Source organism: Lepidochelys kempii, chromosome 1, assembly GCF_965140285.1.
Source record: "Lepidochelys kempii isolate rLepKem1 chromosome 1, rLepKem1.hap1, whole genome shotgun sequence".
Classification (NCBI taxonomy): domain Eukaryota; kingdom Metazoa; phylum Chordata; order Testudines; family Cheloniidae; genus Lepidochelys; species Lepidochelys kempii.
In genome coordinates this window covers 265,366,162-265,390,462 of record NC_136380.1, presented here as the reverse complement: position 1 = coordinate 265,390,462, position 24,301 = coordinate 265,366,162, and the positions used below count along the sequence as shown (strand labels likewise).

General features: G+C 46.8%; 1 protein-coding gene across 1 annotated transcript in view; it reads left to right on the top strand.

The window, feature by feature from the left end:
- The window catches only part of LOC140909091 (solute carrier family 23 member 1), an 82,860-nt gene extending 60,379 nt beyond the window's left edge, over window positions 1–22,481 (top strand). Inside the window, exons 6-12 of the mRNA XM_073337594.1 lie at window positions 7,040–7,160; window positions 8,445–8,601; window positions 8,859–9,112; window positions 18,365–18,529; window positions 20,375–20,483; window positions 21,307–21,402; window positions 22,216–22,481. Coding sequence (XP_073193695.1) covers window positions 7,040–7,160; window positions 8,445–8,601; window positions 8,859–9,112; window positions 18,365–18,529; window positions 20,375–20,483; window positions 21,307–21,402; window positions 22,216–22,481 — 1,168 coding nt within the window. The remainder of the gene's footprint in view (window positions 1–7,039; window positions 7,161–8,444; window positions 8,602–8,858; window positions 9,113–18,364; window positions 18,530–20,374; window positions 20,484–21,306; window positions 21,403–22,215) is intronic.
- Window positions 22,482–24,301: the final 1,820 nt, after the last annotated feature.

The window sequence follows — 24,301 nt, the reverse complement described above, 5'->3', positions numbered from 1 at the left end:
CTCCTGAGGAAGCCAGAGGGCCCTGCACCCCACCTACGCAGTCAGATGTGATTCTCGGCCAGCCAATAAAACAGAAGGTTTATTAGACGACAGGAACATGGCCTAAAACAGAGCTTGTAGGTACAGAGAACAGGACCCCTCAGTCCGGTCCGTCTTGGGGGGCAGGGAGGCCAGAGCCCCATCTGGGCCTCCCTCCATTTCCCCACCCAGCTCCAAACTGAAACTCTCCTGTCCCTCCTCTCGCCTTTGTCTCTTTCCCAGGCCAGGAGGCCACCTGATCTCTTTGTTCTCTAACACCTTCAGTTGGCAACCTTTATAGAGGAGAGGCCCAGGCCATCAGTTGCCAGGAGACAGGGTATCGACCGTTCTCTGTGCAGACGCCATCACACTGGGCTTCTAGGGCTCTGCAACAATCACACATCCTTATCCCACCACTGGCACCAGCTGTCACAGAGTCACCGGACAATGCTTTGGAACTACTCCATACGAAACCAGTCAGGACTCTGGGGGAGCCTCCCAGTCTACTGACAGAGAGGAGGCTCCCCCAAAGTCCTGACTGGCTTTGTATGGAGTAGTTCCAGAGCATTGCCCGGTGACTGTGTGACAACTGTTGTTAGAGGTGGGTTCTACTGCACCCTGTGAATGGCGCTTCTTGCAGTAAGTGACTGGGGAGCAGTAAAATGAAGGGGGATTAATGAGGACCAGGCATGCTGAAGGCTCAGAGAGGAGTGGTTTCGGGGGGCAGAGGAGCTACGCTTAACCCCTGGGAGTGTGACCAGCAAGAAGGACTGTTGCAGTAACGGGTCTCCCTGGGGACTGCGGTGAGCAGTCTCAGGGGTGGAGGAGTCTGCGGCTCGGCCCTGGGAGAGAGGTGGTGACCTGGAGAAGGGCTGGCACACTAGGGGCTCTTCCTTGAAACCATGGGGAGCTGAGAGCGCACAGGCCTGCGAGTCCACAGCAACTTGGGAGCAGCGAAGTGATAGCCTATCACCATCTCCTTAAGAAGGACATTGTAAACCTGTGCAAAAAGAGAGGGTTACGGGTTGGAAAGTTCACCAAAGCACAGTTAGTCATGCAGCTGGAAAATGATGACTGCCTAAGGAGCAGATTCCTGACCCAGATGGGGCTACAAGAGGATCTGGGAGCAGCTGGAGCGGTAACCAGGCATCCCCAAGACTCCTGTCCCCGACTAGATGGGGGTCTTCATGATCGGGGTCCCCATCAGGGGGTCAGACACAGATGGGACTGGAGCTGAGTCCGAAGGAGCGAGAGGACCATGAGAGACAGCGAGAGCCCAAGAAAGAACTGCAGAAGAAGCAGCAGCAGCAGCATGAACTGGCGATGGGGGAGCAGAGAGGGGGTAGGGATAGGGATAGAGAGGGGGTAGGGATAGGGAACTTCCCAGGGGTGAGTGGGGATAGACCCTGGGTTGCCAGTTCTGCTGGGAACCTTGATACTAAATTGCTGCCCCTGGTTAAGGAGTGGGGGGATGTGGATGCCTACCTCAGTGCCTTCAAGCAGGCTGGTGATTTGAACCAGGGGGACCCTGCGGAAAAGCCCCGGTATGTAGCTCCCTTTCTGGGTCCCAAGGACATAGATGCCATCAGCCAGATGGGTGGGTGGTGGACAGGCTTCCACTCCTGGCCCCAGCCTATATGTCTTAGCGTGGAGTTTCCTGGGCTCAGGCCCCTCAGAGTCCCAGTGGGAGTGGAAGGTGATGGTCAATGGGGAGACATTCCTGGGGTGGCGACATGCTGGGACAGAGAACTGTTGTCAGACCCCGGGTGGTGTAGGCCCACCAGATGCTGAGGGGCTTTGTGAACTGGGTGAAGGTCCCAGGTATGAAGCCCCTCTCCCTGCCTATGGCCCAGATCCCTGTGAAGACACAGGAGGGGTCGGTCTGGCTGGTAGTTGGGGTTCTCCAGGATATCAACTGTGAGGTCCTGTTGGGGGATGACTGTCTTTCTTTGGGACAGGATCCAGGCCGAGCTCCTGTAACGGCCGAGGATTTGAATTTGAATCCAGGGAAACAATTGGCTAAGATGGAAATGGTCAGTGAAAAGGCAAATGACCTGGCTGGCCAGTGGGAGGAGCTGCTAAGCTCGGGATACCTGCCTGCCTGTAATCAGCCTCCTAGGGCAGAGTGGGATGGAGAGATGCTCCCCACCCCCGTGCACACCTGAGAGGGTGCTCACACTGGCTCTGATGCTGTGATCAAAGCAGCGAGCTCACTGCCTGCCCCCACTGGGACAGCAAAGGCAGCACTGAGCATGGGGGGAACGGAGACCCCAGCTGAGTGTGGGGAGACACAGGCGGGGCAGGACGGCTGCCAACAAGGTTTGCTTGGTCCAGAGGGGCTGCTGGGAAGTGATCCCACGGCAGGGAGGGAGCTACCAGGGACAGGGCTCAGCAAGGCTGTGACCCCAGCCCAGCCAGTGAGAGGGAACAGGTCCCCATCCCTTCTCCAGCAGCTGAATTCCAGACTGAGCTGCAGAAGGAGAAGCTGAGGGAACTTGCTGGCCACCGTGCTTCCCTTGGGGAAGGCTGCAGGGAAAGATTCCTGTGGGAGAAGGGATTTCTGTACCAGGAATGGGCTCCCCCGGGGGAAGCAGAACTGTGGAGGATCAGGAGGCAGCTAGTGGTGTCCCAGAAGTATCGCCACAGGCTATTGTACCTCACCCATGATATCCCTCTCTCAGGACACCAGGGGATCCAACGCCCCAGGCAGTGGCTGTTGCAGAACTTTTACTGGCCCGGAGTCTGTGACGCAACCCAGCAGGTCCTGCGACCCTGCCAGAGGGTGGGGAAGGCCCGGGAGAAGGGTGAAGCTCCCTTGAGACCCCTGTCCATCACAGAGGAACCTTTCCAGAAGGTGGAGAAGATCAGAGATTGGCCTGTTCCCCAGACCAAGAAACGGGTCCAGGCCTTTATTGGGTTAGCAGGGTATTACCGGAGGTTTGTACCCCCTTGAGCTCCCTAGCTGCCCCCATCACTGAGCTATGTAAGAAGGGGAAGCCAGATGAGGTGGTCTGGACCAAGCAGTACCAGAGGGCTCTCTGTGCACTGAAGGAGGCTCTAATCCAGGGCCCGGTAAATCTGGTAAACCCAGACATTGCCAAGACCTTTACCGTGTTCACTGACGGGTCAGACGCAGGGCTGGGTGCGGTGCTGATGCTAAGCGGGAGAGACACCCCATCGGGTACTTGAGCAAGAAGCTGCTGCCCCGGGAGCAGAACTATGTGGCCATAGAGAAGAAATGCCTGGCCATGGTGCAGGCCCTTAAAAAGCTGCAGCTGTATCTATTTGGGCGGCGCTTTAGGCGTATACCGACCACTCTGCCCCGACGTGGCTGCATCAAATGAAAGGGGCTGATGCTGAGATGCTGGTCACAGAGACACCTGGTCAGAGGGTGGCCAAAGTCAAGATGGGGGCTCTTAACCAAGAGAGCCCAAATCACAGCCCTCCAGACTGGAGCTCTGGGAGAATCCGGAACCCAGTTTGAACCCCAGGGGTTTTGGGGTGGCAAAAGGGCACGGGCTGCATAAACCTTCCCAAATGTGGCCTCTGAGTGCCAGTCGAGCACACCCGACCTAAGGGAGGGTGTGAAACTGGAAGGGCCTGGTGAAACTCCCACCAAGGAATGGGAGAAATGCTGGGGCATCCATGGGAACGTTGGTGGGTTTGAACTTCCCCAGGTCGCTGGCTAAAGTGACCCCACTCAGTTTGGTCTCGAAGGGGGGAGAGATGTGATGAAGTGGGAATGTTCTTAATGTTTTCTCTGAATGCTTTGTGAGTGCCTCAGTTTCCATTAGGCATTTCTTAAGTATCTAGGTGGTGGGATAAGGGTGTCTGATTGTTGAAGAGCCCTAGAAGCCCAGTGTGATGGTGTCTGCACAGAGAATGGCCGACACCCTGTCTCCTGGCAACTGATGGCCTGGGCCCCTCCTCTACAAAGGTGCCAGCTGAAGGTGTTGGAGAACAAAGAGATCAGGTGGCCTCCTGGCCTGGGAAAGAGACACAGGCGAGAGGAGGGACAGGAGAGTTTCAGTTTGGAGCTGGCTGGGGAAATGGAAGGAGGCCCAGATGGGGCTCTGGCCTCCCGCCCCCCAAGACGGACCGGACTGAGGGGTCCTGTTCTCTGTACCTACAAGCTCTGTTTTAGGCCATGTTCCTGTAGTCTAATAAACCTTCTGTTTTATTGGCTGGCCGAGAATCACATCTGACTGCGGAGGTGGGGTGCAGGGCCCTCTGGCTTCCTCAGGAGCCCCGCCGGTGCGGACTCGCTGTGGGAAGCGCACGGTGTGGAATGGGATGCTGAATGCTCCAAGGTCAGACTCAGGAAGGTCGAAGCTGTTAAGCTTCTTGCCCTGGAGACAGTCTGCTCAGAGAGAGGAGGATCCCCCAGAGTCCCGACTGGCTTCATATGGAGTCACTCCAGAGCATCGCCCGGTGACTCTGTGACAGCCAGTTAGTCAATGCTCTGACTGTGTCGTGGCATATTTTTATATGGTAACAAGGATAGCCGTTCCTGTTAGTGCTTTAAATATCTTTCCTTATCTTGAGTGTTTTATCTACACGTTTTGTCTCTTAGAAAACCTCTTCATCTCATTACATCCGTGCATTTCATAGTGCTCAGAACATTATTACATTTATTGCAGTGAGCCAGGCTAAATGAGGCTATGCCAACTGTGTGGAGAGGCAGAGGCAAACCAAGACAAACGAGAGAACTTTAAATTTTTAGAACTTTATAAGGGAAAACTCAAAGATTGTAGCAGAAGCATAAATAATATACAATATTACTGAGTACTGACTACTTATATTAATAAACTAGATGTTACCAACACATTAACCTTTGCAAGCTTGTACACACTACTCTTCCTTTGTGCAGTTAACACCAAATGCATTGTTTTTACCAAGAATGAAGAAATTTACTTAATATACTGTGTCATTTTGGCAAAGAATCAACTTTTCCTCTCCTTGGTTCTAAGTCCAGCTCCACTCTTGCTGTCCTATCCTTTGTGTCTCTTTGGCTAGAAGTGCTCCTTAGATTTGGTGTTCCTGGGGCGGTCTCTCTCTTCATTGAGTTTTTCCACAAGAGGGGTTTCTTTACCTAGGGGCCCTCACTTGTCCGGTAAGTGCCTTTGACCTGTGTTCCTTCAATAGATTTTCAAACAGTCATTCTCTCTGTTCATTTACTTTAGGTCCTTTGTAGGTGGGCTTCTCATGTACTGTTTTCAGGATCTTTTTACTCTAACACAGCTTCTGATCAATTCCCTGTTCCACCAGTTATATTTCCTTTCAGTTCTTTCCCTTGAGTCGCTCTCTCCAGTACGGCTGTAGATTTTATTTCCCACTACTTCCCATTTCTAATAGTGTCTGCTCGCTTACCCTATTCAATTTTTTTCAGCTTCTACTGACTCGAAACTTCTCCTAGTTTTCCTTCTCATTTCCAAGTCCCCTATTTCTATTCTCCTGGATATCTTTTATTTTATCACCTCACTTCCTACCAAACTCCAGTTCATCTGCTAACTCAGCAGCTAGATTTTTCTCTCTTACCACCAGCTTGTCTCAACTGCCTCTCCTTCCACCATCATCTGAGCCCCTGCTGCAGCTTGAGCTACTACTGTCCCTTTGGCTGTTCCCTTCCCAGGCCAGCATTTGATGCTGCCGCATCACAACCGCAGGTCCTAATAGTACCTCAATAATTCAACTGCAGCAGGTGCTAGTGTTGGGGCCAGGTTCTGTTATCAACTCCCCATTGATTCCTATTTGGACTAATCCCTTAATTTTACATACATTTAATTTGGGTATAAAAACCTACATGGCTCTTCAAAGGTTTAACTAACACACAGTAATAGAATGTCTGCATTTGTCTACCAGCATATCCCATCTGCTCAGCATTTGTTTGATAAATATTTTTGTTTGTTCATTCTCATCTAACTGGGGCAGGTATGGCCTGCAAGGTTGTATCCCCCAGTGGAGAATTAGCTACATAAATCCAGCAGTACAGATCACACTGTAGGAAACAACTATAAATGGGCAGTAATCACAAATATAGACCTAAAAATTGGAAATCAAACTAAAATCACTCTGAAGAAAAATGAGAACTGGGTAGAACATCCGGACATTTGGTTTTCATTCTTGTGTTTCTTTCAAAACACGAACTTGCACGGGTATTATTGGCCATCTGGATGTGACATCAGAACTGGGCCATAGCTGCCTGTGGTGGGACATTGAAAGCCTGAGATTTATCTCTCAACTGATCCTTTTCTCCTTTCCATGTGGGTTCACTTTGCCATTTAAAAAACATTGACATTGAATAAACTTTAAACCATGAAATGAATGACCTTTCCTTCTAATGAAAATAGTGGGGCCCAAGAATAGTTTCCTATACAACCTGTCTGGACACAACCGATCTCTCTATTCTGCCTCTGTTCTATTTAACGTCACGTTTAAGCTTCTGGCAGATGTCATACTTGGTGGTTCATTGTATGTAATTATGTTTGGCTGGTTTTTGAGGCAAAAAAATCAGAATTGAAAACAAAACCCTCAACAAAACTATATTTAAAATATAACCGAAGGCTTGTTTCAACCTCAACTTTGGTTTGCGTCTTCCCGCGACACTAAGGGAATGTCTACGCTAGGGGTGGACGGTGTAAATTACATCTCAAGGGGACGTATCCATGCTAAAAACAGAATTGAAGTCACGGTGGTGCAGCAGTGGTAGGGGCTAGCCACCTCATGTACGATCCTGTCTGAGATCCTAGGGATGTGTTCAGGCAGCTAGCCTCTCCCACTACTACAGCACTACAAGTCCGTTTTTAGTGCACTAGCTCAAATGGCTCAGTGTCATCCTGAGCTGGAATTGACACCGTTTGAGCTCCAGTGAAGACATGCGCTTAGAGCCTTATTGTCAGAGGTGCTTTGAAATCAGTTGGAGCTGAAGATGCTCAGAACTTCTGAAAGTCGGGTCCTCCGAGTGTGGTAAAGCAAACGAGGCAGTTGTTCTCTCTCTTTTTTTTTTTTTGTCTCATTCCAGGGCCATTTTCTTCATAGTTCTGTTCTCTCAGTACCTGAAAAATGTGCCCATGCCACTGCCATCGTACCAAGGATCTAGGAAGTGCCACTTCTCGAAGGTCTACCTCTTCCAGATCTTCCCCGTGAGTTATCATTTTTGGACTTGGGTCACCAGATAATCCACTTTTACTAGAACTGGACTAAATCACGTTCAGTTTAGACACCCAAATAATCCTACTCCCATTCACTTCCACTGGAGTCGGTGAGATTCCTTGGCTGAGTAACTGCTCCCCATTGGGAGAAAGAGCTTCACAGTTTGACTCCTACTGTTTGACTCCTACCATGTTTTGCATTTGGTTTAGTCTGTTAAAACTCATTTTTGTGGTAGAATTCCCCCAAAGCGCAGGTGTTTTTATCCTGGCCTTGTAAGTGCCCATGCGTAGTGAAAATAAGTGCTTCCTACTTCTTGACTAGAGATAACTGGTCACCATACTGTGGACACTGGCCCTTACCAGTCACTGAGCCCAGCTGGTGTGTACCACAAACCAAGGGCACTTCTAGTTCTTTCTAAAACAATAGTCAGCAGCAGTTCATTGCCAGGACGGTGCTCACAAGACTGATGTTTTTACCAAGTCTGAGTAATGACATAATGTACTGCAGTGTAGCTAAGGATTCTGAGAGCCTGTTACAAGGTGATGATGGTAAGCCTGGCTAGTAATCGCTTGTCAGTATTCACAGCCGCTTCCAACAAAACTTTCTGGGTAACAGGGAAAATTGGATTCTCCAGTGCAGTGGTTCTCAACCTGAGGTTAATGTACCCCTGGGGGTACACGGAGGTCTTCCAGGGCGTACATCAACTCATCTATACATTTACCTAGTTTTACAACAGGCTACATAAAAAGCACTAGCTAAATCAGTACAAACTAAACTTTCATACAGACAATGATTTGTTTATACTGCTCTATATGCTATACACTTGAAATGTAAGTGCAATATTCCTATTCCAATTGATTTATTTTATAATTCGATGGTAAAAATGAGAAAGTCAGCAATTTTTCAGTACTAGTGTGGCTGTGACACTTCTTTGTATTTTTATCTCTGATTTTGTAAGCAAGTAGTTTTTAAGTGAGGTGAAACTTGGGGATATTCAATACAAATCAGACTCCTGAAAGGGGTACAGTAGTCTGGAAAGGTTGAGAGCCACTGTTTCAGTGAAGCTTCTAAACCAGACAAAAAACTGTACGGGGGGAGACTCTGCCATTTCACCTTCATCTTATTTAATGAACAAGCAAGTGGGGGAACAAAAAAGAGAATATGCTTTCAGAATGCAATGGGGCCTTGTTTGTCTGTGCTCCAGGAGGCAGAGTACTTCTATAATGGAAATGAGGATGGCCATTAATCAGAATACACTTTATGTGGCTGTCTAGGTTCTTCTTGGCCTCGCCATTACTTGGCTGATATGTTTTGCACTCACTGTTACCAATGCCTTCCCCTCGGACCCTGCAGTTTATGGCTATCTGGCTCGGACTGACATCAAAGGAGACGTTCTGTCCCAAGCACCCTGGTTCCGGTTCCCATACCCAGGTATAGTTGTAGTAGCATGTTGTGAATTATTTACTGTTCCTTCTCGTTGTTGTTTTGTGTGTATGCTTTTTGCTTTTAATGATCTTGAATGACCGTGGAAAATAAGGACCCTGAGGAACCCAAATGGTAAAGCTCAGGTGGGGCTGGCCTAGAAGCACAGGCCAACACTTAGAGAAGTCATTAGTGATTTACTTGAATGGATTTTACAGCAAAACTAGCCCAAGTTATGACTCGCTTTTTTTTTTTTTAATTTGCAGGCCAGTGGGGAGTTCCAACAATCAGTTTGGCTGGGATATTTGGCATCATAGCTGGAGTGATTTCCTCTATGGTGGAGTCAGTAGGCGATTACTATGCCTGCGCCCGACTGTCTGGTGCCCCGCCCCCTCCGAAGCATGCTATCAACCGTGGAATTGGAATTGAGGGAATTGGCTGTCTTCTGGCTGGGGCGTGGGGAACAGGAAATGGCACCACTTCTTACAGTGAGAATGTTGGAGCGCTGGGAATCACTCGGGTAAGGTTTACTGCAGTGCCACCAGCCCACAGCAATGGAGTGCTGGGTTAGGTCATCAGTACAGAAAAGTGCAATAGTTTTCAAAGACTGCCTGTACTTGTGGTTTTTATAAATATATTACACACATTTACAACATATCTTAGTGCTGGGTCTATGAAGTGATCTCAGTCCATCTCAAGTACAAATGTCCTCATCACAAAAAACACTACCACATTCATTTCTAATTGGCTCTCAGGGAGATTAAGGCTCAAATGGGCCATGTGACCTGAACTATCGTTCCATTCCTAGAGGCGGGGGGTTGCTCTAGTTTGGGGGAGGTATGTTGTTGGCGTGATGCATGAGACGCATACATGGTGATTATCTGCTCTGCACCCCTTCTGGGGATAACGAGAGGCCTTCATCCTGTGAGGCTGGCAAGCTGGGACCTTCTCTGAGAGCCAAATTCAACAAAAATATTGTGGAAAAAATGGAAATAAGAAATATATAGTCTTTAAAAACTGCTTGTGTTCCATGATACTTAGAACTAAGCAATGACAGGGATATTAAAGGTGGCACACTTCTTGATAACGACAGATGTCAAACCATAAGGGTAAGCATTTTTAATCATTTTGAACTTGCACTATTTTCTGAATTGTTTTACTCCCATTCTTATAGAGTGACAAGGTGGGTGAGGTAATATCTTTTATTGGACCAACTTCTGCTGGTGAGAGAGACAAGCTTTCACGCTCACACAGAGCTTTTCTTCAGGTCAGGGAAAAGTACTCCAAGTGTCACCTTGCATTTAGTTGTGATGCTAGGAGTATGTTTCCCTAACCTGAAGAAGAGCTCTGTGTGACTAGAAAGAAAGCTTGTCTCTCTCATGAACAGAAATTGGTCCAATTACTCACCTAGCTCGTCTCTCTCATATCCCGGGACTGACACAGCTACAACTACACTGCATTCTTAAATTCATTTGTGTGTATAAATGTCACTTTAACGGTCAGCTCTGAGTTATTCACAACATTATGGGATTGATACATTTGACACCCAATCAGAAAGCTTTGGCTGTGGTGACCACGCTTAAATCATTCATGAACAAATTATGTAATGTTGTCAGGGGGCTGCATAGGAGAAGTGGAGGCAGAAGTTGGCCAGTCACAAACTAGTTTATTTCACTGTATTTTATAGACCCCATGAAGAATCCTCATTTCCACAGATACCAGCTGCTGGTTGTTTTCAGCATAGCTGGTGTGTGGGCACATGCATGGAAGGCAGTATGCTCTGTAATCCAGTGTACACGGTTACTAGCTGGTCAATGCAGTGATGTTTCCTATGCATTGGCTAAATGATTCATTAAATGTGTGATTAGTGCATGCTTCATATATATGGGATATGAACATATTTGAAAATGCACTCAATATTATCAAGTAGCCCACTTTCCCTCTCTTCATAAGCATGATCTAGCTTCAGTGCAGTAACAGCAGTCCTTCTGAGTTAGGTCAGAAATTTCCTTTGGGATCCCATTTCTTGTAAGTTTAGTCAGCTCCACAAATTTGGGGACCAGTTTCATTTCAACCCTGAGCCAAATCTTTATGAAGTCAGTAGAAAAGCTCTATTGACTTCTGTGGGAGTTGGAGCTGGCCCTTAAAGTATATTTTGAATTTTAGTTTTTATGTGTTTATCATTTCACAGGAAATACACCTTTCAGTAATAAATATAGAAACAAGACATCAGTATCAAGCCATAACTTCTAGCAAAGCATAAATAGGATTACAGAGTCTCGATGAAGACTTCAGAATCACCTTACAAACAAACAGTAAACTAGATACGTTTTCACTCCATTAAAATATGAACTTAAGCAAGATAATTGGGCTTCCTTTTCTTTCCCTGACACGATTGAAACAGACTGTTAACTACAGGCTTTGGAATCAAGCACTCAAACCCATGGCACCAGTGAAGTAGATTGTTGACCTTGGTGTCAGTATAATTTGTCACCGGAGTATATTAAAAATATTAGGGTTCCCCATAATTGTAGTGTGACCGGGGTGTGTAGATAGGCCACACTGAGTGCCTCACTCAGGGCAGACTGCAAGAAATAGGGCAGGCAGTTCCTAAAAGTGGTAGGTTATTCTATACTTGGATTCACTAAGCTAATAACAATACAGCTTCTGCAGTACCACGCTGGGTAACAAGAGGGCAAACTACAGTCCCCTTTAGGCATCCCAGCCCTTGGTTCCCACCTAGACAGCCAAGGAATATAGTGAAGGGTTACTGAAAACCTGATTCACCATATGTGAGGTTTACCGATCCCAAAGGACCGGACACTTATCCCCAGGTCCATATGTGTCTCAGATCTTACCCAATAATCACACTGATGCCTATCTTTTAGGTACTAAAAACTAAAGGTTTAATAATAAAAGGAAAAAGAAAGGAGAGAGTTGTAAATGGTTAAAAGATCAATATACATGTACAGTCCTTAGGTCTGTGTCATAGGCGAAATGGTGAGGCTACTGATTTGTAATAGTCTTTCTGGAATCAATTTAAAGGGTTATAGTCCAATAAGCAACCCAGGTGTACAGTCTGTTAGTCCTTCCATGCATTTTCCAGGCTATTTCAAATAATAATTGGGAAGATCTCTGTCTTATGACTTTCCATGTTAAAAGTTTAAGCAGACTGCAGATGAAAGGATCAGGCCCAAAGCTTTCCTTTATAGCTCTTCTAAGCAGGCTGACAAAACTCCTCACAGAAATTGTCACAGCAGGGCCTTCCCCTGAGAAAAAATAGACAATGCAGATCTTCGCTTTGAAGCTAATCTCCTATTTCCTATTCATACACAGGTAAACTAGTTGCATTCATTCACATAAGGCAATTAGTCAGTACTGCATTATAGCATTGACAGTTAAGCTGAAGACAATGTAGATAATATTATTAGTTTCCTGCAGTATTACACATCTTTCATTTTAAGATTACTTGGACACAGTCACATATATAATTAAGACATGAAAGGGAATTAACATGGTTAAACATTGCTTCAATTGTTAAACTTCTAACAAGATACAGGTAAACACAGACAAGTACACTCTGGGTATGTCTACACTACAAAATTAGGTCGAATTTATAGAAGTCGGTTTTGTAGAAAGCGGTTTTATATAGTTGATCGTGTGTGTCCCCACACAAGTGCTCTAAGTGCATGTAGTCGGCGGAGTGTGTCCACAGTACCGAGGCAACCGTCGACTTCCGGAGCGTGGCACTGTGGGTCGCTATCCCACAGTTCCCGCAGTCTCTGCCGCCCATTTGAATTCTGGGTAGAAATCCCAGTGCCTGATGGGGCTAAAACATTGTCGCGGGTGGTTCTGGGTACGTATCGTCAGGCCTCCGTTCCCTCCCTCCCTCCATGAAAGCAAGGGCAGACAATCGTTTTGCACCTTTTTTCTTGAGTTACCTGTGCAGACGCCATACTATGGTAAGCATGGAGCCTGCTCAGCTAACCGTCACCGTACGTCTCCTGGGTGCTGGCAGACGTGGTACTGCATTGCTACACAGCAGCAGTTAATTGCATTTTGGCAGCAGATAGTGCAGTATGACTGGTAGCTGTCATCGACGTAGTCCTGGGTGCTCTTTTAATCAGGCGCCTGGGCAAACATGGGAGTGACTTAGCCAGGTCATTTCCCTTGTTTCGTCTCGTGGCAATTCAGTCCTACCAGCAGTGCACTGTCTTTTAACCTCCAGCCAGTAGAAGATGATGGCTAGTCGTCATACTGCACCGTCTTCTGCTGAGCACCCAAGAGATGATGATGGCTAGCAGTCGTACTGCACAGTCTGCTGCCAGCAAGATGTATAAAGATAGATGAAGTGGCTCAAAACAAGAAATAGACCAGATTTGTGTTGTATTCATTTTCTCCTCCCTCCCTCCTTCCCTCTGTGAAATCCACGGCCTGCTAAACCCAGTTTTGAATTCTATCCTTGAGGTTTTGAGTTCTATCCTTGAGTTCTATCCTTGAGGGGGCCATTCAGTTTCTCGCAAAGCCCCCCCCTTTGTTGATTTTAATTCCCTGTAAGCCAACCCTGTAAGCCATGTCGTCAGTCGCCCCTCCCTCCATCAGGGCAATGGCAGACAATCATTCCGCGCCTTTTTTCTGTGCAGACAACATACCATGGCAAGCATGGAGCCCGCTCAGATCACTTTGGCAATTAGGAGCACATTAAACACTACACACGTGTTATCCAGCAGTATATGCAGCACCAGAACCTGGCAAAGCGATACCGGGCGAGTAGGCGACATCAGTGATGAGGAAATGGACACAGACTTCTCTCAAAGCATGGGCCTGGCAATGTGGGCATCATGGTGCTAATGGGGCAGGTTCGTGCCATGGAACACCGATTCTGGGCTCAGGAAACAAGCACAGACTGGTGGGACCGCATAGTGTTGCAGGTCTGGGATGATTCCCACTGGCTGCGAAACTTTCGCATGCGTAAGGGCACTTTCATGGAACTTTGAGAATTGCTTTCCCCTGCCCTGAGGCGCAAGAATACCAAGATGAGAGCAGCCCTCACACTTGAGAAGCGAGTGGCAATAGCCCTGTGGAAGCTTGCAATGCCAGACAGCTACCGGTCAGTCGGGAATCAATTTGGAGTGGGCAAATCTACTGTGGGGGCTGATGTACCCAACACAATCAAAGATCAGCTGATATCAAGGGTAGTGACCCTGGGAAATGTGCAGGTCATAGTGGATGGCTTTGCTGCAATGGGATTCCCTAACTGTGGTGGGGCCATAGACGGAACCCATATCCCTATCTTGGCACCAGAGCACCAAGCCGGCGAGTACATAAACTGCAAGGGGTACTTTTCAATAGTGCTGCAAGCACTGGTGGATCACAAGGGACGTTTCACCAACATCAATGTGGGATGGCCGGGAAAGGTACATGACGCTCGTATCTTCAGGAACTCTGGTCTGTTCCAAAAGCTGCAAGAAGGGACTTTATTCCCAGATCAGAAAATAACGGTTGGGAACATTGAAATGCCTATAGTTATCCTTGGGGACCCAGCCTACCCCTTAATGCCATGGCTCATGAAGCCTGGACAGTAGTCAGGAGCTGTTCAACTACAGGCTGAGCAAGTGCAGAATGGTGGTAGAATGTGCATTTGGACATTTACAAGCGCGCTGGCGCAGTTTACGGACTCGGTTAGACCTCAGCGAAACCAATATTCCCACTGTTATTACTGCTTGCTGTGCGCTCCACAATATCTGTGAGAGTAAGAGGGAGACGTTTATGGCGGGGTGGGAGGTAAAGGCAAATGGCCTGGCTGCTGGTTTCACACAGCCAGACACCAGGGCGGTTAGAAGAGCACAGGAGGGAGCGGTACGCATCAGAGAAGCTTTGAAAACCAGTTTCATGACTGGACAGGCTACGGTGTGAAAGTTCTGTTTGTTTCTCCTTGATGAAACCCACCGCCCCTTGGTTCACTCTTCTTCCCTGTAAGCTAACCACCCTCCCCTCCTCCCTTCGATCACCGCTTGCAGAGGCAATAAGGTCATTGTTGCTTCACATTCATGCATTCTTTATTCATTCATCACACAAATAAGGGGATAACTACCAAGATAGCCCAGGAGGGGTGGTGGAGGAGAGAAGCACCAGGAGGGGTGGTGGAGGAGGGAAGGACAAGGCCACACAGCACTTTAAAAGTTTAAAACTTTAAAACTTACTGAATGCCAGCCTTCTGTTGCGTGGGCAATCCTCTGGGGTGGCGTGGCTGGGTGGCCTGAGGCCCCCCATCGCGTTCTTGGGCATCTGGGTGAGGAGGCTATGGAATTTGGGGAGGAGGGCAGTTGGTTACACAGGGGCTGTGGCAGCGGTCTATGCTCCAACTGCCTTTCCTGCAGCTCAACCATACGCTGGAGCATATTGGTTTGATCCTCCAGCAGCCTCAGCATTGAATCCTGTCTCCTCTCATCACGCTGCCGCCACCTTTCAGCTTCAGCCCTCTCTTCAGCCCGCCACCTCTCCTCCCAGTCATATTGTGCTTTCCTGCACTCTGACATTGTCTGCCTCCACGCATTCGTCTGTGCTATGTCAGTGTGGGAGGACAGCATGAGCTCAGAGAACATTTCATCATGAGTGTGTTTTTTTCGCCTCTGGGAAGGAGAAAATCCTGTGATAATTGAAACATGCAGCTGGTGGAGAAAAAAAAGAGGCAGTGGTATTTAAAAAGACACATTTTCTAGAACAATGGCTACACTCTTTCACGGTAAACCTTGCTGTTAACATTATATGCACAGCACATGTGTTTCATTACAAGGTCGCATTTTGCCTCCTCCCACCGCGTGGCTACCCCCTCAACCTTCCCCCCTCCCCGTGGCTAACAGTGGGGAACATTTCTGTTCAGCCCCAGGCAAACAGCCCAGCAGGAACGGGCACCTCTGAGTGTCCCCTGAAGAAAAGCACCCTATTTCAACCAGGTGACCATGAATGATATCACTCTCCTGAGGGTAACACAGAGAGATAAAGAACGGATGTTGTTTGAATGCCAGCAAACATATACAGCGATGCTTTGTTCTACAATGATTCCCGAGTACGTGCTACTGACCTGGTGTGGTAAAGTGTCCTACCATGGTGGGTGGAATAAGGCTGCCCTCCCCAGAAACCTTTTGCAAAGGCTTTGGGAGTACATCCAGGAGAGCCGCAAATGCCAGGGCAAATTAATCATTAAATATGCTTGCTTTTAAACCATGTATAGTATTTTAAAAGGTACACTCACCAGAGGTCCCTTCTTCACCTGGCGGTTCCGGGAGGCAGCCTTGGGTGGGTTCGGTGGGGACTGCCTCCAGGTCCAGGGTGAGAAACAGTTCCTGGCTGTCGGGAAAACCAGTTTCTCCACTTGCTTGCTGTGAGCTATCTATAACTTCATCATCATCATCTTCCTCATCCCCAAAGCCTGCTTCCGTGTTGCCTCCATCTCCATTGAAGGAGTCAAACAACACGGCTGGGGTAGTGGTGGCTGAACCCCCTAAAATGGCATGCAGCTCATCATAGAAGCGGCATGTTTGGGGGTCTGACCCAGAGCGGCTGTTCGCCTCTCTGGTTTTCTGGTAGGCTTGCCTCAGCTCCTTCAGTTTCACGCGGCACTGCTTCGGGTCCCTGTTATGGCCTCTGTCCTTCATGCCCTGGGAGATTTTCACAAAGGTTTTGGCATTTCGAAAACTGGAACGGAGTTCTGATAGCACGGATTCCTCTCCCCATACAGCGATCAGATCCCGTACCTCCCGTTCGGTCCATGCTGGAGCTCTTTTGTGATTCTGGGACTCCATCATGGTCACCTCTGCTGATGAGCTCTGGCCAGAGTGGCAAGCTGCAGGTGACCATGCAAACAGGAAATTTAAATTCAAAAGTTTGCGGGCCTTTTCCTGTATACCTGGCCAGTGCATCTGAGTTGGGAGTGCTGTCCAGAGCGGTCACAATGGAGCACTCTGGGATAGCTCTGGGAGGCCAATACTGTCTAATTGTGTCCACAGTACCCTAAATTCGACCCGGCAAGGCCGATTTAAGCGCTAATCCACTTGTCAGAGGTGCATTAAGGAAATCGATTTTAAGAGCCCTTTAAGTCGGAAAAAAGGGCTTCATCGTGTGGACGGGTGCAGGTTTACATCGATTTAACGCTGCTAAATTCGACCTAAGCTCCTAGTGTAGACCAAGGCTCTGCATCTACCCTTGGATTCTTATCAATACAAAACCCTAATTAATATTTCTTTGATACACATACATAAGTGAATTGTCTTGATTACAATTGTAATGCCTCCTGTTAAGTTGTTATGGGTCATAGACAGGTTGGCTTGGCTGGTCTGTCAGTGTCACATCTAGTATAAATAATTATTTTGGCCTTTACTAAGATAGATGTGTGTTTTGTTTTTAAATGGAAAGAATACTGAGGCCTTAAAACCAGGGGACAGAAAAATCAGATTGAAAGATGAACAGAAATATATGAATTGTTTTATTTTGAAACACGGTATCACCACCTCCCCAGAATGGATTTACTAATATCTCACACGCCAAGAGGTGTTTGAAAAGGGACAATAATAGTTCCTGGCACTGGTTTTGCTGATGCCATTAGCCAAAAAACCCTCGTCTGAAACATGAAATTCTTCACATATTACCAGAGGAGGAGTAAAATGATTCATTTAATTTTAAAATGTCAACAAGGACTATATAATTCCTCTGCCTAAAACATGAACATTTCACATTTTAGTGTGGTTCTCTAAAATTTTCCATGCGGCATCATGCTACTTTTAATTGAAGGTCCAACAAGTGTTTTGATAGTCTTTCTCCCTTAATTTACATAACTATTAACTTTTCCTGAACATCTTTAAAGTTTGTTCCATAGTTTCTTTCTCATTCACATACTTTGCCAGATATGTGTGAGAGGAGAAGCTCTTAATGTTTCATCATGGTGTTTGGTGCATTGCCTTACCAGGGAATCTCCCTGGCTTTATCTGCTGAAAAGTGAGAGAAATCTTGCTTCCTCACTTAATATATCTGGGTTATGGTGTATATGGACAAACCAAAGTACCTACCCAGTTTTCTTTAACAAATGCTCAATCTGTCATTGAAAGAGATTAAAACAGACTCTCTCTCCAGTGTCCAAACATGGGTCTCCAAAGGCTTGATCCTGTTCTGGAAGTCAATGGAAACTTGGTCATTAACTTCAGTGCCAGGAGAGTTGGCCTCCAAGTTTGAAAGCAATTCTTAAGCACCGCTCTGTGCTCATGTGAAACTAGACTAAGAAAAATCAAATAAACAGTTTCAACATAAGTTCCAGTTGGTCCTAGGAGTTTTTAGAGTAGTGTCATAGCAAAGCCCCCAGCAAAAGTCATTAACACTGTAATTGATTAATTAACTTTTTGTGCATGGCCCTGAACTAACAGTAATGGTTCACTATTATTACATGATAAAGTGGCTGACAGTGGGTAGGGTATTTCCAGGATAAAGATCTCATGCAACAAGGTAAATTAATGACTGTTCTCAGTCCAGGTTACATGTTAATTAAACAGTATTCTTTAGAAATCTGCAATCTGTGCAGTTTGTGTACCAACCTGTGAGGTTGCTATGTCAGTAAAAACCTCTCAGGCTGTTGTTTGAGTACTGGAATTTGACCTGATATTGAACAATGTAATCTAATTTGTAAATCTGGACATGGTCAGACTGTGCAATCTCTACAGCCTTCCATCCTCCAGTTCTGTATACTTTGAATAGTGATTCTGTGCTGTCCCCTTTGACACAGGTAGGAAGTAGAATAGTGATCATTGCTGGTGGCTGCGTGTTGCTTGTGATAGGCATGTTTGGGAAGATCGGTGCTGTGTTCGCCAGCATACCAACACCCCTGATTGGAGGAATGCTCCTTGTGATGTTTGGAATCATCACTGCTGTGGGAGTTTCCAATTTGCAGGTAACGGCCTCAAAGGATTTAATTTACAAGACCAAATGCTCTTGAGAGAGAATTTTGATCTGCAGTCTGGTTCCTGTTCAGTGCAGTTGTTTACTGAGACAAGTGCCTCATCACAAAAAAAACTGCTGTAATTCATGCTAGTTAGCAGTCATGTTGGCAATTTCATCCAAGAGGCCAATGAATGGACCAGAAGAAGGCTCAACTGTGGTGGGGTCACCAGAAACGGAGTCCCCTGGTTAACTTATCGTGGGACTGCAGCACTGCTAATAGGCCAGTGATGTCAAAGTTACCGTGGCATGGTTACACCACCTGCTGATCTCTACTGTCACCCCAGAGGCCGTCTTTCCTGACGCGTTGATTTGAAGCACATTGGTGTAGGCAGGAAGGAAGCCTGGATTGCTGCTGTTGTGACCTTTTTTTTTTTTTTCTGGTTAACTCCATTAGTTCCACTGGAATCATATATCCTGATGCTAGTAAGGCTTTTGGTACAGTCCCACATGATATTCTCATAAGCAAACTAGGGAAATGTGCTCTAGATGAAACTACTATAAAGTGAGTGCACCACCACTTGAAAGACCGTTACTCAAACAAAAGCTATCAATGGTTCGCTGTTGACCTGGGAGGATGTATCTAGCTGAGTTCCTACAGCAGTCAATCCTGGGTCCAATACTAGTCAGTATTTTCATTAATGACTTGGACAATGGAATGGAGAGCGTGCTTATAAAATTTGCAGGTGACCCCAAGCTCAGCGGGGTTGCAAGCTCTTTGGAGGACACGATTAGAATCAAAACAACCTACACAAATTAGAGAATTGGTCAGAAATCAACAAGATGAAATTAAATAAAAACAAATGCAAAGTACTTCACTTAGGAAGGAAAAATCAAATGGACAACTACAAAATGAGGAATAACTGGCTAAGTGGTAATCCTGCTGAAAACAATCTGGGGGTTACAGTGGATCACAAATTGAATATGAGGCAACAATGTGGTGTAGTTGCTAAAAAGTCTATCATCATCCTGCACTGTAGTAACAGGAGTGTTGTATGTAAGACAAGGGAGATAATGGCCCTGCTCTACTCAGCACAGGTGAGGCCTTAGCTGGAGCACTGTGTCCAGTTCTGGGTGCCACACTTTAGGAAAGATGTGGACAAACTGGAGAGAGTCTAGAGGAGAGCAACAAAAAATGATAAAAGGTTTAGAAAACCTGACCTATGAAGAAAGACTAAAAAAAGACATCTTTAGTCTTGAGGAACAAAGATTGAGGGAGGCCCTGATAACAACCTTCAAATACATTAAGGGCTGCTATAAAGAGGACAGTGATAAATTGTTCTCCATATCCACTGAAGAGAGGACAGGAAGTAATGGACTTAATCTGCTGCAAGGGACTTTCAGGTTAGATATTAGGAAAAACTTTCTAACTGTAAGGGTAGTTAAGCACTGGAATAGGTTACCAAGGGAAGTTATGAAATCCCCATCACTGGAGGTTTTAAGAGGCTAGACAAACGCCTGTCAGGGATGGTCTAGGTTTACTTGGTCCGGCTTCAGCTCAGGGAGCTGGACTTGATGACTCCCCAAGGTTTCTTCCAGCCCTAGAGTTCTGATTCTGTACTAAGAAATGCCAGCTGATGACATGGCTCTGTGTACATCAGTGTATTTCTGTATACATTTGTTAATTTCGATTCTACTTTAAACAGCTGTTTCTGCAATAGCGTATGAAATTCTGCCCCTAGTAACTATCACTGCATATGTGTGTGCAGGTACAAGGATTCATCATCAGGTTCAAACAGTTTATAGATTTTGATCATTTTGAGCAGTATGTATTAACACATGTAATCTCTCTGTACAGTATGTGGACATGAACTCCTCAAGAAACCTGTTTATCTTTGGATTTTCTATATATGCTGGTCTGGCAATTCCCAACTGGGTAAACAAAAATTCTCAAGTGCTAGAAACAGGTAAAAATGAGCATCCTTATTTATTGGGACCATCCTCCCAAGTATGAAACTGAAGTCAATACAGATACAGAAAAGTCATCTGAAATGCAGCCTACAAATGTTATGGGTTAAACCCATGAAAGTTGCCTAGTGGCTGGCACTCCTGCCTTCTGGAGGTGCTGCTGTAGCACTTTCATTGTAAGGAATCTTTAAGATGTAGGAATCTCTCACTGCTAAATGAATACATGTTAACAAATACAGACATTGCAATGCAAGGAATCCATGGCTCCCATTCATTTTGGAATGTTCCAGTGTGAGAAGCAATGGAAGAACTGGCTTCTTATCATGTCTGAATTCTGATTGGAATCTGTGTCTTTGGAGCATCCTTGTGGCTATCTACCTGCAGTAAAATACTGCCTTTGGAAAAACAAAGGGCCAGAACCTCTTGCTAATTACAACAGGGTGACTCTAGTCACTTTCTTGTCCTTGAACGGTTAGCCCACACATAGTTGCAGATAATGTGTCTGCCCCAAAGATCTTACAAGTGTCGTTTTATGAATTAGTAAGTCACCTTGTATGCTCTGGCCATTATATAAATTAGTAACATGGAATAAAAACATACACATGAAACTATCAGCAGGATGAAGCTATTTTAAATTGTAAAATAGCAAAATCTCATGCCCTGGTTTGGAAGAGGGAGCATGTACTTTCTGCTTTTGAGCTGCATGTCTCTCCTTGGCGAGTGACAGGTTTCGAGTGAGTGACTTGTGGCAGGTTGTCATTGGTTTTGTTGTTGGTCAAATATGTCTTTGGGTCCCTTACTGAGGTTTTGTTTTTCTTCTAGGAATTCTCCAGCTAGACCAAGTGATCCAAGTGCTCCTCACCACTGGCATGTTTGTGGGTGGATTCCTGGCATTTATCCTTGATAACACAATTCCAGGTATGATCAGCTATGGCGGTCTAGCCCTTTGCTTCCTACAGTCTCCCACCATAATTACCAACTATTAAAGCTCCACTGGTGGGAATAACGGTGGGAGTGCTTGTGTAGACAGGGCCCCAGTTGCTGTTGGCATTTCATCTGAGGCGGAGCTGGGGGTGGTGTGATCATGGCTGCCATCTTGCCTGACACACCAGGGACCTCCAGAGTTGCCTGATACACCAGGGACCTACAGCTTTAGCTAAAAAGTCAAACCTCCACAGCTAGGAGGCTGTGACAACTCATATTCTCTGTGCACCAACACAAAGGGGGACCTGTAACACACCCCCACTAGGGGTTTACACTGAAAATGGTGGGACATATTAGGAGAAATACCTACTGTGTGCAAAGCCCTGGCAAGATAGGCTGTAATGTCTACTGATAACAGAAAGGCTTCTGTTTTGAGCAAGCTTAAGGGGGGAACTGGGGACATGGGGAGAGCAAATGTGCACTCAGGCTAGTTTTAAAAGGGATTATTTTAACTGTAGTCAACACGCATTGCATGTGATAGATCCACATTGTAATCACTGGAGAATCCTGCTTATGATGCTGTTGTATCAGGGAGAAAAGTATCTTCTAATAGTGTTAGTTAATGTTTGTTGAATGCTTTGAACATAGAAAGAAGTGTAAAGTATCAATATATCGTATTGCATTGCGAGACTATGCTGGGAGTAGTACGATACCAGAATTGTGTGTAATTAGGGAACTGAACTATATATGTACTTAAGTCTGTGTTAATGGTTCCTCAGTAACTTTCCTCTCGTTTCCTTTTGGTAGGAAGCCAGGAAGAACGAGGACTCTTAGCCTGGAAAAAGACCTCCCAGGAGGAGTGTGACGAGATTCGTGTTATGGAAGTCTACAATCTTCCATTTGGAATAGGCACCAAGTTCTGCACCTCCTCTTGGGTTCAGTTCCTCCCAACTTGCCCCAAAAGGCTATCTGTATCCAAGAGAAAGGAAGAACCAAAGAGCCTCAAACAGGAAAACAGTTTCAAAACAAGCTCAGAAAGAGAACTAGAGATAGACATGGATACAAGGATGTAAGCCCATGGTTAGGAGGCGGACTCATTTACAAAGCACGTGCCATGAAAACCATGTTTACAGACATCCTGACAGAAGTTGGAACAGGAGAATAGGTGATAAAACGTTTGTTTTCTATTCCTAGCTCTGCCACTGACTCCTTGTGTGACCTTGAGCAAGTCACCTCACCTTTTTCTGCCTCTATTTATCCAGATGTAGCAAGAATATACTGACTGGCACTGGTCCCTGAGATCTCCCTGACACAGGTTAGGAGGCAGCAAGTTGGTCCCTGGTATCAAAAAGGTTCCAAAACACTGCTCTAGAGAGAGGCGGCCTTGTGACCGACCTGGCTGAAGAAGAGACTTTTCAGTTTCCAAGCAGTTTTGAAAAATTGGGCCGGGGGGAGGGAAACGAAAATGACATTTTTCAAAATTTTGGGGTGAATTGAAAAGTCAAGCAGAGGAGCAGAATGTTTTGGTGATACAGAAATGAAACCTTTCAGTTTGACTTTCAAGTGTTTTGACAAAAGCAAAGGAGTCATAAAATGGCCAGAGGAGGTCCTACCACCACCTCCCTTATAAGCTTTAGCCCTGTGGTGAGAGTACTCACCTGGTTTGTGGGAGACCCAAGTTTAATTCCTGCCCCTTTTGATGGGGAGGCAGAATTTGAAGTTGGGTCTCCTGTACTGCAGAAGCAGGTTCTAGCCATAGGCCTGTGGCATATTCTGATATGGGGCTCTCTTTGTTTCTCCTCTTGAAGCTGTTCCACTTTTATATAAATAATTGATCACTGGAGCCAGGACTTGACTATGGGTCTCCGTCTCCCAGGTGAGTGCCCCAGCTACCAGGAAAGAGTCATTCTCAATTTTTCCATGGCTCAATAACTGGCTGACTATGAATGACTATGACCTGCCGCTCTGAATGGCAAAGGATCTAGCTAGTTCCAATAACAATAGCAGTGAAGCCATGACACCATGGGCTAGCTCAGGGGTGGGCAAACTACAGTCCGGGGGCCACATCCGGCCCTTCAGACGTTTTAATCCGACCCTCGAGCTCCCGCCAGGCAGCAGGGTCCAGGGCTTGCTCCACTCTGGCGCTCCAGCCTGGGAGCGGGGTCAGGGGCTTGTCCCGCTCTGTGCGTTCCGTGGCTCTGCGTAGCTCCCAGAAGCAGAAGCATGTCCCCCGTACATGTAGGGGTAGCCAGGGGGCTCCGCATGCTGCTCCATTCGCAAGCGCCGCCCCCGCAGCTCCCATTGGCTGGGAACTGAGGCCAATGGGAGCTGCGGGGGCGGTGCCTGCGAATGGGGCAGCGTACAGAGCCACCAGGTCTCACCTCCGTGTAGGAGCCAAAGGGGAAACATGCCGCTGCTTCCAGGAGCTCCTTGAGGTAAGCACCACCTGGAGCCTGAACCCCTCCTGTGCCCCAACCCCCTGCCCTGGCCCTGATCCCCCTCCCACCTTCTGAACCCCTTGGTCCCAGCCCAGAGCACCCTCCTGCACCCCCAACACTTCATACCCAGTCCCATGCCAGAGCACACACCCCTAGCCAGAGCCCTCACCCCCGCCCTGCATCCCAACCCCCTGCCCCAGCCTGGAGCCCCGTCCCACACCCTTAACACCTCATTTCTGGCCCCACCCCAGAGCCTGCACTGCCAGCTGGAGCCCTCACCCCCTTCCGTACCCTAACCCCCAATTCCATGAGCATTCATGGCATGCCATACAATTTCCATACTCACATGTGGCCCTCAGGCCAAAAAGTTTGCCCATCCCTGGGCTAGCTACTTGAGTATATGCCCAGTGCCAATGGGGAGGTTTTGTACAGCACATGCTGCCCTGGCTTCGCTA